Source organism: Scyliorhinus torazame, chromosome 3 (assembly GCF_047496885.1).
Source record: "Scyliorhinus torazame isolate Kashiwa2021f chromosome 3, sScyTor2.1, whole genome shotgun sequence".
NCBI classification, from domain to species: domain Eukaryota; kingdom Metazoa; phylum Chordata; class Chondrichthyes; order Carcharhiniformes; family Scyliorhinidae; genus Scyliorhinus; species Scyliorhinus torazame.
The window spans coordinates 198,880,789-198,893,520 of record NC_092709.1 but is presented as its reverse complement, the minus strand read 5'-3'; the positions used below and the strand labels follow the sequence as shown (position 1 = coordinate 198,893,520).

The 12,732-nt window shown below is 44.6% G+C and overlaps 1 protein-coding gene across 1 annotated transcript in view; it reads left to right on the top strand.

Moving 5' to 3' along the window:
- Positions 1 to 12,732, top strand: part of nfxl1 (nuclear transcription factor, X-box binding-like 1) — a 235,755-nt gene that overhangs the window by 194,925 nt on the left and 28,098 nt on the right. Inside the window, 1 exon segment of the mRNA XM_072496719.1 lies at positions 10,426 to 10,512. Coding sequence (XP_072352820.1) covers positions 10,426 to 10,512 — 87 coding nt within the window.

Sequence of the window (12,732 nt, the reverse complement as noted above, 5' to 3'; positions counted from 1 at the left end):
ATGTGCAAACTCCACACGGACAGTGACAGGGGCCAGGTACGAACCCGAGTCTTCAGCGCTGTGAGGCAGCACTGCTAACCACTGTACCACCGTGCCGCCCATGACTATGAATTCAGCCATACTATGGTAAACATCACTGGGCTTCATAGCACATGAGGAAAGATGATTTGCAAAAAGGAATCATTTATTGAAACCATGTGGAGAATTTACAATAAAATTTATGTTAAACTTTAAATCCTGGTTATTAGCCTTCTTGTTGGAAAAGTATTGGACGATGAAGGGTATTCTGTCGGTTGTGTCCCATGTTTGTCTTCTGAGGAGGTCGGTGCGGTTTTTTGCTGTGGCGCGTTGGAACTGTCGATCGATGAGTCGAGCGCCATATCCCGTTTGTACGAGGACATCTTTCAACGTCTGTAGATGTCTTGCGCTCCTCCTCCTCTGAGCGGATCCTCTTTCCCGGAGCGGAGAAACTACGACATCTTCTTCACAGCCTTCAACACGTCATCGATGAAGATGAACATCTTGCCAAGGTCATCCCCACACCCCCACTACTTGCCTTCAAACAACCGCGCAACCTCAAACAAACCATTGTTTGCAGCAAACTACCCAGCCTTCAGAACAGTGACCACGACACCACACAACCCTGCCATGGCAATCTCTGCAAGACGTGCCAGATCATCGACATGGATACCACCATTACACGTGAGAACACCACCCACCAGGTACGCGGTACATACTCGTGCGACTCGGCCAACGTTATCTACCTCATACGCTGCAAGAAAGGATGTCCCGAAGCGTGGTACATTGGCGAGACCATGCAGACGCTGCGACAACGAATGAACGGACATTGCGTGACAATCACCAGGCAGGAATGTTCCCTTCCAGTCGGGGAACACTTCAGCAGTCAAGGGCATTCAGCTTCTGATCTCTGGGTAAGCGTTCTCCAAGGCGGCCTTCAGGACGCGCGACAACGCAGAATCGCCGAGCAGAAACCTATAGCCAAGTTCCGCACACATGAGTGCGGCCTCAACCGGGACCTGGGATTCATGTCGCATTACATTCATCCCCCACCATCTGGCCTGCGAAATCCTCCCAACTGTCCTGGCTTGACAAAATTCACACCTCTTTAACCTGGGGTTACCCCATCTCTGGATCTGTAAAGATTTAATCACCTGCTAATGCTCGTATTTCAAGCATTGTCTCACATCTTTGAATCTGTCTATATGTATGTTTCTGGAACATACCTCATCATTCACCTGAGGAAGGAGCAGCGCTCCGAAAGCTAGTGACATCGAAACAAACCTGTTGGACTTTAACCTGGTGTTGTAAGAGGCACACCATAAACGATGTGTGGAAAGGCTGGAGGTGCTGGAGAATAATGCGAGGAGGAAGAATTTAAGGATTCTTGGTCTTCCTGAAGGTGCAGAAGGGGCGGACGTCGGGGCATATGTGAGCACGATGCTGCACTCGTTGATGGGATCGGAGGCCCCGACGGGTCCGCTGGAGGTGGAGGGAGCCTATTGAGTTATGGCGCGAAGACCGAGGGCTGGAGAAATTCCTCGAGCCATAATGGTGAGATTCCTCTGTTTTAAGGACAGAGAGATGGTCCTAAGATGGGCAAAGAAAACTCGGAGCAGTAGATGGGAGAACGCGGTGATCCGCGTATATCAAGACTAGAGTCCGGAGGTGGCGAGAAGGAGGGCGAGCTTTAATCGGGCCAATGCGGTGCTTCATAAAAAGAAGATCAAATTTGGAATGCTGCAGCCGGCAAGACTGTGGGTCACATATCAAGGGAAGCACCACTACTTTGAAACGGCGGATGAGGCGTGGACATTTATTGTTGAAGAGAAATTGGAATGAGTGGGTTATTAAAAAAGAACGTTTGAGACAAAGTGGTGGGGCGAATATGGGGGGGGAAAAAGGGGGGAGAGATGATTTTTATGTTGTTAATCCTGCGACCCGGTAACTTTTCTCTCTTCCACAGGTTGTGGGGGAGGGAGGAAGGGAGGTGGAGGAGTTGGGGGCGTTGGCCATTGGGGGCGGGGCCAAAAGGGAAGCGCGGGCTTTGTTCCCGCGCTATGATAATTATGGCGGGAATAGGGAAGCAGGAAGGAGGGGGCGTCGCACAGTGCGAGCCGAGGTCACGGGGGGAAGCCGAGGTCGGCCAGAGTTTGCTGACGTCTGGGAGCAACATGGGGGGTGTAACTACGCTAGTGGGGGATCTAGGGGGGGGGGGGGATTTACTGGGTCGCTGCTGCTGGGGAGAAGGGGGAGCTGGTATGGGGTGGGGTGGGCGGGGGGGCACCGTCTGGGGGGACACAGCTGCGTGGGAACCGGGTGAGGAGCTGGGTAAAAGGGGATGGCTAATCGACAAGGGGGGGGATTAAAGAGCCCCCCAACCCGGCTGATCACGTGGAATGTGAGAGGGCTGAATGGGCCGATAAAGAGGGCACGGGTACTCGCACACCTAAAGAAACTTAAGGCAGATGTGGTTATGTTACAGGAGACGCATTTGAAACTGGTAGACCAGGTTAGACTACGCAAAGAATGGGTAGGGCAGGTGTTTCATTCGGGGCTCGATGCGAAAAACAGTGGGGTGGCTATATTAGCGGGGAAGCGGGTAATGTTTGAGGCAAAGACCATAGTGGCGGATAGTGGGGGCAGATACGTGATGGTGAGTGGCAAATTACAGGGGGAGGCGGTGGTCTTAGTGAACGTATATGCCCCGAACTGCGATGATGCCAACTTTATGAGGCGCATGTTAGGACGTATCCCGGACCTAGAGGTGCGGAAGTTGGTAATGGGTGGAGATTTTAACATGGTGCTGGAACCAGGGCTGGACAGATCGAGGTCCAGGACTGGAAGGAGGCCGGCAGCAGCCAAGGTGCTTAAAGACTTTATGGAGCAGATGGGAGGAGTAGACCCATGGAGATTTAGTAGACCTAGGAGTAAGGAGTTTTCGTTTTTCTCCTATGTCCACAAAGTTTATTCGCGACTAGACTTTTTTGTTTTGGGAAAGGCGTTGATCCCGAAGGTGAGGGGGATGGAGTATATGGCTATAGCCATTTCGGATCACGCTCCACATTGGGTGGACTTGGAGATAGGGGAGGAAAAAGAACGGCGTCCACCCTGGAGAATGGACATGGGACTAATGTCGGATGAGGGGGTGTGTCTAAGGGTGAGGGGGTGTATTGAAAAGTACTTGGAACTCAATGATAATGGGGAGGTCCAGGTGGGAGTGGTCTGGGAGGCGCTGAAGGCAGTGGTTAGAGGGGAGCTGATATCAATCAGGGCACATAAAGGAAAGCAGGAGAGTAGGGAACGGGAGCGGTTGCTGCAAGAACTTCTGAGGATGGTGGACAGGCAATATGCGGAGGCACCGGAGGAGGGACTGTACAGGGAAAGGCAAAGGCTACACGTAGAATTTGATTTGCTGACTACGGGTACTGCAGAGGCACAGTGGAGGAAGGCACAGGATGTACAGTACGAATATGGGGAGAAGGCGAGCAGGTTGCTGGCCCACCAATTGAGGAAAAGGGGAGCAGCGAGGGAAATAGGGGGAGTGAGAGATGAGGAGGGAGAGATGGAGCGGGGAGCGGAGAGAGTGAATGGAGTGTTCAAGGCATTCTATGAAAGATTATATGAGGCTCAGCCCCCGGATGGGAAGGAGAGAATGATGTGTTTTCTGGAACAGCTGGAATTTCCTAAGGTGGAGGAGCAGGAGAGGGTGGGACTGGGAGCACAGATCGAAATGGAGGAAGTAGTGAAAGGAATTAGGAGCATGCAGGCGGGGAAGGCTCCGGGACCGGATGGATTCCCAGTTGAATTTTACAGGAAATATGTGGACTTGCTCGCCCCGTTACTGATGAGAACCTTTAATGAGGCGAGGGAAAGGGGACAGCTGCCCCCGACTATGTCAGAGGCAACGATATCGCTTCTCCTAAAGAAAGAAAAAGACCCGCTGCAATGCGGGTCCTATAGGTCTATTTCCCTCCTGAATGTAGATGCTAAGATTCTGGCCAAGGTAATGGCAATGAGGATAGAGGATTGTGTCCCGGGGGTGGTCCATGAGGACCAAACTGGGTTTGTGAAGGGGAGACAGCTGAATACGAATATACGGAGGCTGCTAGGGGTAATGATGATGCCCCCACCAGAGGGGGAAGCGGAGATAGTGGTGGCGATGGATGCCGAGAAAGCATTTGATAGAGTGGAGTGGGATTATTTGTGGGAGGTGTTGAGGAGATTTGGCTTTGGAGATGAGTATATTAGATGGGTACAGCTGCTGTATAGGGCCCCGATGGCGAGCGTGGTCGCGAATGGACGGGGGTATGCATATTTTCGGCTCCATAGCGGGACGAGGCAGGGATGTCCTCTGTCCCCATTATTGTTTGCACTGGCGATTGAGCCCCTGGCAATAGCATTGAGGGGTTCCAGGAAGTGGAGGGGAGTACTCAGGGGAGGAGAACACCGGGTATCTCTGTATGCGGACGATTTGTTGTTGTATGTGGCGGACCCGGCGGAGGGGATGCCAGAGATAATGCGGATACTTGGGGAGTTTGGAGAATTTTCAGGATATAAACTGAACATGGGGAAAAGTGAGTTGTTTGTGGTGCATCCAGGGGGGCAGGGCAGAGAAATAGAGGACTTACCGCTGAGGAAGGTAACAAGGGACTTTCGCTACTTGGGGATCCAGATAGCCAAGAATTGGGGTACATTGCATAGGTTAAATTTAACGCGGTTGGTGGAACAGATGGAGGAGGACTTCAAGAGATGGGACATGGTATCCCTGTCACTGGCAGGGAGGGTGCAGGCGGTTAAAATGGTGGTCCTCCCGAGATTCCTCTTTGTGTTTCAGTGCCTCCCGGTGGTGATCACGAAGGCTTTTTTCAAAAGGATTGAGAAGAATATCATGAGTTTTGTGTGGGCCGGGAAGACCCCGAGAGTGAGGAGGGGATTTTTGCAGCGTAGTAGGGATAGGGGGGGGCTGGCACTACCGAGCCTAAGTGAGTACTACTGGGCCGCCAATATCCCAATGGTATGTAAGTGGATGGGAGAAGAGGAGGGAGCGGCGTGGAAGAGATTGGAGAGGGCGTCCTGTAGGGGGACTAGCCTACAAGCTATGGTGACGGCGCCGTTGCCGTTCTCACCGAAGAAATACACCACAAGCCCGGTGGTGGTGGCTACTCTGAAAATCTGGGGGCAGTGGAGACGGCATAGGGGTAAGACGGGAGCCTCGGTGTGGTCCCCGATAAGAAATAACCATAGGTTTGCTCCGGGGAGAATGGATGGGGGATTTGGAACATGGCAAAGAGCAGGAGTAACACAATTGAGAGATCTGTTTGTAGATGGGACGTTTGCAAGTCTGGGAGTGCTGACCGAAAAATACGGGTTGCCCCAAGGGAATGCATTCCGGTATATGCAACTGAGGGCTTTTGCGAGGCAACAGGTGAGGGAATTCCCGCAGCCCCCGATGCAGGAGGTGCAGGACAGAGTGACCTCAAAGACATGGGTGGGGGACGGTAAGGTATCAGACATATATAGGGAAATGAGGGACGAGGGGGAGATTATGGTAGATGAGCTGAAAGGGAAATGGGAAGAGGAGCTGGGGGAGGAGATTGAGGAGGGGCTGTGGGCTGATGCCCTAAGTAGGGTAAACTCATCGTCCTCGTGTGCCAGGCTAAGCCTGATACAATTTAAGGTGTTACACAGGGCGCATATGACTGGAGCACGGCTCAGTAAATTTTTTGGAGTAGAGGATAGGTGTGCGAGATGCTCGAGAAGCCCAGCGAATCACACCCACATGTTCTGGTCATGTCCGGCACTACAGGGGTTTTGGGTGGGGGTGACAAAGGTGCTTTCGAAGGTGGTGGGGGTCCAGGTCGAACCAAGCTGGGGGTTGGCTATATTCGGGGTTGCCGAGGAGCCGGGAGTGCAGGAGGCGAAAGAGGCTGATGTTTTGGCCTTTGCATCCCTAGTAGCCCGGCGCAGGATACTGTTGATGTGGAAGGAAGCCAGGCCCCCGGGTGTGGAGACCTGGATAAATGACATGGCAGGGTTTATAAAGTTGGAACGGATTATGTTCGTCCTAAGGGGATCGGCTCAAGGGTTCACCAGGCGGTGGCAACCGTTCGTCGAATACCTCACAGAAAGATAGAGGGAATGGCAAAGAAGAAGACAGCAGCAGCAGCCCCGGGGGGGCGGGGGGGAGAGAGGGGGGAGAGGGGGGGGGGGAGGAGGAGGGGGGGGGGGGGAACCAGAAGGACTCTCAGGGATGTTAGTGTATATGTATAATATGTATAGGTTGTTGTTATAGGTAATTGTATATTGGACTGCTGAATTGTATTTTTGGAGAGTATTTATTTGGGACAAGGCAGTTGCCATTTAGTTTTGTTTTGTTTTTTAATTTTGATGTTGTTTATATATATTATTTATTTCTTGCTTAAAACTGGCCATTGTTATTTATATTGTTATATTACTGTGTAAAGGATACACAATGTACTGTCATGGTTGGCCAAAAATTTTGAATAAAATATATATTTTTTTAAAAAATAACTAGAAATCTGTCCATCTCCGTCCTGGACATACTCAATGACTCCACACCCTATTGGAATAGAGAATTCCAAAGATTCATTCCCCTTTGAGAAAACAAGTTCCTCTTCACCTCATCTCTAAATGGCATACCTTTCATTCTGAGACTGTCTCATGGTTTTAGACTCCCAAAGCCAGGGGAAACAGCCATCCTACACCAAACCTGTTCAAGAGTGTTTCCCCCAAATGGTAGAACAACCCCAAATTAGTCTGTTTAAGACGAGTGTTCCCCAGAACAGTACAGTTTTGCTTAGTGCATACATCGCTAATTCTCTGAATAATCTTGCATGGGGGTGGACTCTGAGGTCAGTCATTTTGCCGACTCCGCAGTCTTCAGTGATTGACTAATCCACTCTGGCTGAAACCTCCAATGCTGGATGCTGTGCCCTTTTAAATATAATTTCTGACTGCATTCCAGTCTTCATAACTTTCTCAAAACTTGAATCCTAAAATCACGAGTCCTTTTCAAAGTTTTCACACGGCACTGCGAGGCTTGCAGGACTCGGGCTGTTTACACATCTCCTTGATGGTTTCTCTCACCTGCCGTCAATTAGGTAATACTTTCCAACAAATAAACTCCATCTTCTCAGTCTACATCATAGTTGACCACTCCATGTGCAAGTTTATCCATTGTCCTTGTAGTTCATGGGTCATCAAATGCAGTAAGAACTGGCTCCTGTTAAATAATAGGACACTTTCATTTCAACAAATTAAGCAAGACAAGAAAAAATAGTGGTTTAGACAAAGCAACAGCTGCGAACTGGCCTACTTTGATCAGCATGAAAAGCACCAAAGGCGTCCTTGGATGGGAAAAGAACAAGTCCACAGTTAATACTATCTCCACTGATTACATAATTGCTTAATTACATGACTTAATCAAAGCGCAATCATGCCTAGTTTAAAATCAAGATCTACAAAGTAACTTCTAAAAATTCAATACAGGCTTAATACATGTTCCATCAAGAGCAAAGCTGAAATAAAATGTAAAATTGCAAAAATGAGTGATTGCAAATCTAACGCCTTCCAGTTACTAAACCTGTCTAAGTCCTTCCAACTCGTTGCATTCTCCTTACAACTCACACTCCCAACAAGTTTGTCCCATCGGCAAACATGGGAACTGTTACATTTGGCCCCCTCGCATCCAAATCATTAATATAGATTGCAAATGGCAAGGCACCAAGCCCTGAAATTTGTGATACCCCAATGGTCGCAGCTGCCAACTTGAGAATGACTTGTTTATTGCTCCTGTCTTCCGCCTGTAAACCAATCCTCAATCCAGTATTTCAAGGATGTTTTTGGTCTTCCTCTGTGAAGATAGACAAGTGTCTGTTTAAAACAGTTTCCCTGCCATTTGCTTATTCCCAATTAAATATTGTCCTATCTCTGCCTGCAATGGGCCCATATTTGAATTTGCTCATCTCTTTTTTTTACATGCCTGTAGAATATTTTACAGTCTGTTTTTATGCTCCTCACTAGTTTACTTTCATATTCTATTTTCTCCTTCATCAGTTTCTTGGTTCTCCTTTGCTGAATTCTACAATGCTCCCAATCCTCAGGCTTACTACTTTTTTTTTGGTAACTTTATTGGCCTTTTCCTTTGATCTAATACACACCTTAACTTGTCTTGTTTGCCATGGTTAGATCACTTTTCCTGCTGAGGTTTTGTGCCTTAAAGGAATGTATATTTGTTGTAAACCATGCATTAATCCTTTAAATACTAGCCATTGCCTGTCTACTGTCATATCTTCAAAGTAGCTTCCCAATCTACTACACCAAGTTACCCCTCAAACCTTTGCAGTTTCCTTTGTTTAGATTTAAGATCCAAGTTTTGGATTGAACTACATAATTTTCAAATGTAAAGTTCTACCATATTGTGGTCACTCTTCCCTAAAGGCTCCCTGACAACTAGATTATTAATGATCCCTTTCTCATTGCACAATATTCGATCTAAAATAGTCCATTCTGTAATAAGTATATATAGATTGAAATCCTCCATGATCACTATATTAACCTTGTTATATACACCTCCATTTCTTGATTTATATTGTGCCCTACATACTTTCCTCAGTTTTCAAAGAGTTCCCTCAATCCAGTACCAGCAGTAAAGTCTGTACCAATGATTATTCTTCCCCCTGGCTATGCCTCGACAAATTTCCCGGAATCCTGAGATGGCTGCAGGATGCGTCTTTTCAACTAGAAACTGTTTTCCTCCCGCATCTGACATGGTAGCTCGCAAAGCCAAGCAGCCTGTTCTCTCTGCTCACCACACAGAACTACTGTTTGTATTATTCATTGATTTTTAGAGAAGCCTGTAACCTGGCAGTATTTCCTCGAGGGCCCTGCCATCTTGATTAACTGTGGTGTTACCAAGCCACACTTGCCGATGGACGTTGAAATCCCCACTCAGAGTACATGTGCCATTGCTACCATCAATGTTTGTTCCAAGTGATGTTCAACATAGTTTTATTATCTGAGGGAGGTTGGAGATGACTATCAGCAGGGGACTTTCTTTCCCATGTATCATAGATGCTTTTAGATTTAATGTTGAATACTATTCCTCCTAACTAGACCACTGTACTGCCACCTCTGGTGGGTCTATCCTACATTTGGGGCAGGAAACTCTCACAAATGCTGGTGGAGGAGTCTGGAAATTGGTTGAAAGATATGATTCTGAGTATGACTGCATTAGTCTGTTCTTTGACTAGTCAATGTAATGGCTCTCTCAATTTTGGCACAAGTTCCCAGTGTTGGTGGTGATCGTGTAATTGGGACAAGTTACTTTCATTTTGGAGTTTTTTCTGTCAGTACTTTGGACCAAAGGAATTTTGTAAAGCCATGCAGTTCTCAAATGTAGAGAAAAACCTTGGACAAGAAAGGTCAGAAAGACCCCAGTATCTATTTAGAGTTTGGCATTGTACATCAAAGATTAGAGTTAATTCAGCAAGAGCGGTTTGAAAGCTGAAACATCTTAATTCAGATATGCATTTGATACAAAGAAAGATGGACTCCCAAAATAACTCTAAATCCCTAACAGAAAAATACAAGTTTAATTTCAGGAATTTAAAGTGCAGAATATAATATAATTAAGAACATTCCAAAGTTAATAATTTCAAGCGGCTCTTCAAAGCCATAGAATCCAGTGAACTTTAAAGCTAATCCTTTTTAAATACAATTTAAAATAAACATAATTATATTCAGGCTTCCCTTGGCAAACGAATAGAAAAACAAGCCATGTTGTTTTATCTTCAAATGATTGCTTATCTGGGTACCAAATGTGCAGAGAACTATTTCAAATTCAACTAAAGGAGATGTGGCTGCATACATCAGTCTGTGTGTGTACATTTCAAAAATCACCATGTACTCCAGAGAACTAGATTTTTATTCTAAAGTCTAAGAGGGTGGTATAGGCAGGTAGTTTGGAGAAATGGTGGAATGTAAAGCAACAGATGGAATATTAACTAATTCTTCTGTCAAGACGATGCATTGCAGAGTGTTACACAAAAACCACCACTGAAAGAAGGTAGAGGAAAATGTTTTACTTTGGGTTCAACTAGGATCAGCTGTTTTCTATTATTTGAAAGTCCAGACTGATGATCCCTTATTTCCAATGGGACCTCATTGGGGTATGGAAAGTCTCTATATTGAATTGAAACACGAGAACTGGTGTGATCAATGTTATTAAGTATGCCCATTAAATGGGTGTTATTTTAATCAAAAGTTTATCTAATATCAAACGATCAACTATATCCTTTCTGCACCTAGAAAATGTATGGTTTTAAATTTATACAACATTTTTTTGAAGAATTAATACCAAAGACGTTTATGTGTTGTGTGAAGGAAATACTGTGTTCAGTGGTGGCTGAGGAGCAGGTCCTGGTGGAATGTGATGAAGTCTGTCAGGAAATGAAGCAAAAAGCATCTGAGGTAACGTCTCTTGCCTTGTTACATTATACTCCCAACTTTGCTTAAGAGTAGATTCAAAGAACATATTCTAAAATAGACTTTGCATACAATGAAACCCATATACAATTGTTGCAATGAGTACATTGCATTTCATATGTTAAGCTTCAATTTTGTTTGTCTACATTATTAGACTTATCAGACTGCTTGCATTTTATACACTGCTGTACCAGAAATGATAGTGGCAGAATCCACGTGGCTTTTAAAATAATGTTTTGAACCATTTAGAAGGGAAAACAAAAGGCTATGTGAAAAGAACAGATAATAGGGACAAAGTCAAGTATTTAGAATCATTTCAAAAAGCTGGCAATGGCCCAGTGATCATCTTGTGTCTTTTAAAATTCTATAGTTTAAAGTACTTGTAATCTGTCCAGGCTCAAGTTGATGAAATATTTTTTTATTAGCTGTTTAGAAACTTAACCAACAATTCAGGCCATCAAATTTTTTGTTAATTTGGGGAAATGTTATAGTTTGAATTTACCTTAAAATAGCAGTAAGTAATGGTGCATTGTAAAAGTTATATCTTCTGGATCTACATTTACAATGTTGGCTTGATCCTGTTTTGTATGTCTTTCTTAACTCTGAATATTTTAAGTCATACTTTTTTAAAGAAATGGTTTGTCATACTTGCACTACCTCAATTTGTGACTTTCTGGAATGATATCGATGGTGTAGCGGTAATTTCACTTTACTAGTAATCCAGAGACCCAAGGCTCAATCTCTGGGGACATGTGTTCAAATCCCAAATTCAATTAATAACTCTGAAATTGAAAGCTAGTCTCAGTCATGGTGACCATGAAGCTATTATTGATTGTCATAAAAAACTATCTGGTTCACTAATAGCCATTAGGGGAGAAAATCTGCAATTCTTAACTGGCCTGGCCTACATGTGACTCCAGGCTCCAGACTCTTAGCTGCCCACTGAAATGGCCTTGCAAGGGCAATTGGGGATGAGCAACAAATGCTGAGCCATTCCAGTGACACCCACATCGCATGAAAGAATGCAAAAAAAGTGATGGAACTGCTACCATTCAGAAGGTAAAGTACATCCATTAGCCCAATCATTACATTTGATTTTTTTAAATTAACTTTCGTATTCTAGGAAAAACCTAAATGCTGTAAGCAAAGTACCTATAAATTGTTAGCAATCCAAATTCATTAAATTTGTTATAGTAATAAATTCCATTTTTGTGTTTTAAACTTAGTTGCAGAAATCTAATTTTCTAATGATAGTGAATTGCCAGCAGTACATAGGAACATTAGTTGGTTCCTGATTTAAAACTTGCCTGAAATGGTGATTGCAAAAACAGTAAGGAGATGGCTTTTCATAGGAAATGGAAAATTGTAAGCTCATTGCTCTCAAAATTAAACAACAGTAAGATTAGTCGAAAGCTGCATGTGTAATTTGTAATCTTTTTGGCATTTTATAGCTACTGTTTCAGAATGAAGACAGCATTTTAAATTGGTGAGGCCAAAGAACTGTATTGGATTACATGTGGAACCTTGCAGAACAGTCAGCTTCAGATGTAAAGCATATGCTCATTAAAGTTGACCAGGTGGCTTGGATTTTTCATGGATCTCCTCCAGTTTTATTTTGCTCCTTTTAAAGGGCTTGCAAATCAACATATTATGAGTAGTAGCAATAACTTGGATTTCCTTTTATGAATTTCTACAAACAAGATGTCTAAAGAATGCTGCACGGGGCGGGGGGGGGGGGGCGGGGTTTGGCAATAAAATGTAAAAGAAAATCGTGTACATTTTGTTATTAAATAGTGGTTCAGAAAAACAATGTAATTTTGCAGATAGTAGTTTTGAACTACTATTGACTGCAACAAGTTCCACAAAAAAACCTCCAATAAATAGGGTCACTGATGAGCTAGAATATAAATGAGCCAGCGGTTACATTTTACTATTGCAACTTTCAAGGGTAAAATTACAAGCAGTAGTTAAATAATAGATAAGTTACTCATTTTGTTTTTTGGAAAATATATTCCGTTAATGTAATAATAACGTTGAAACTAATTTAAGCAAAAATGTACTCAATGGTTTCAAAATCACATTTAGCTGCATTTAGATCTTCCTAAAAATCCTACATTTTAAAAAATTACTCAACAGAATGTGGGTGTTGCTGGACAGGCCAGTATTTGATGCCCATCTATAATTGCCCTAGAGAAAACAGTGGTG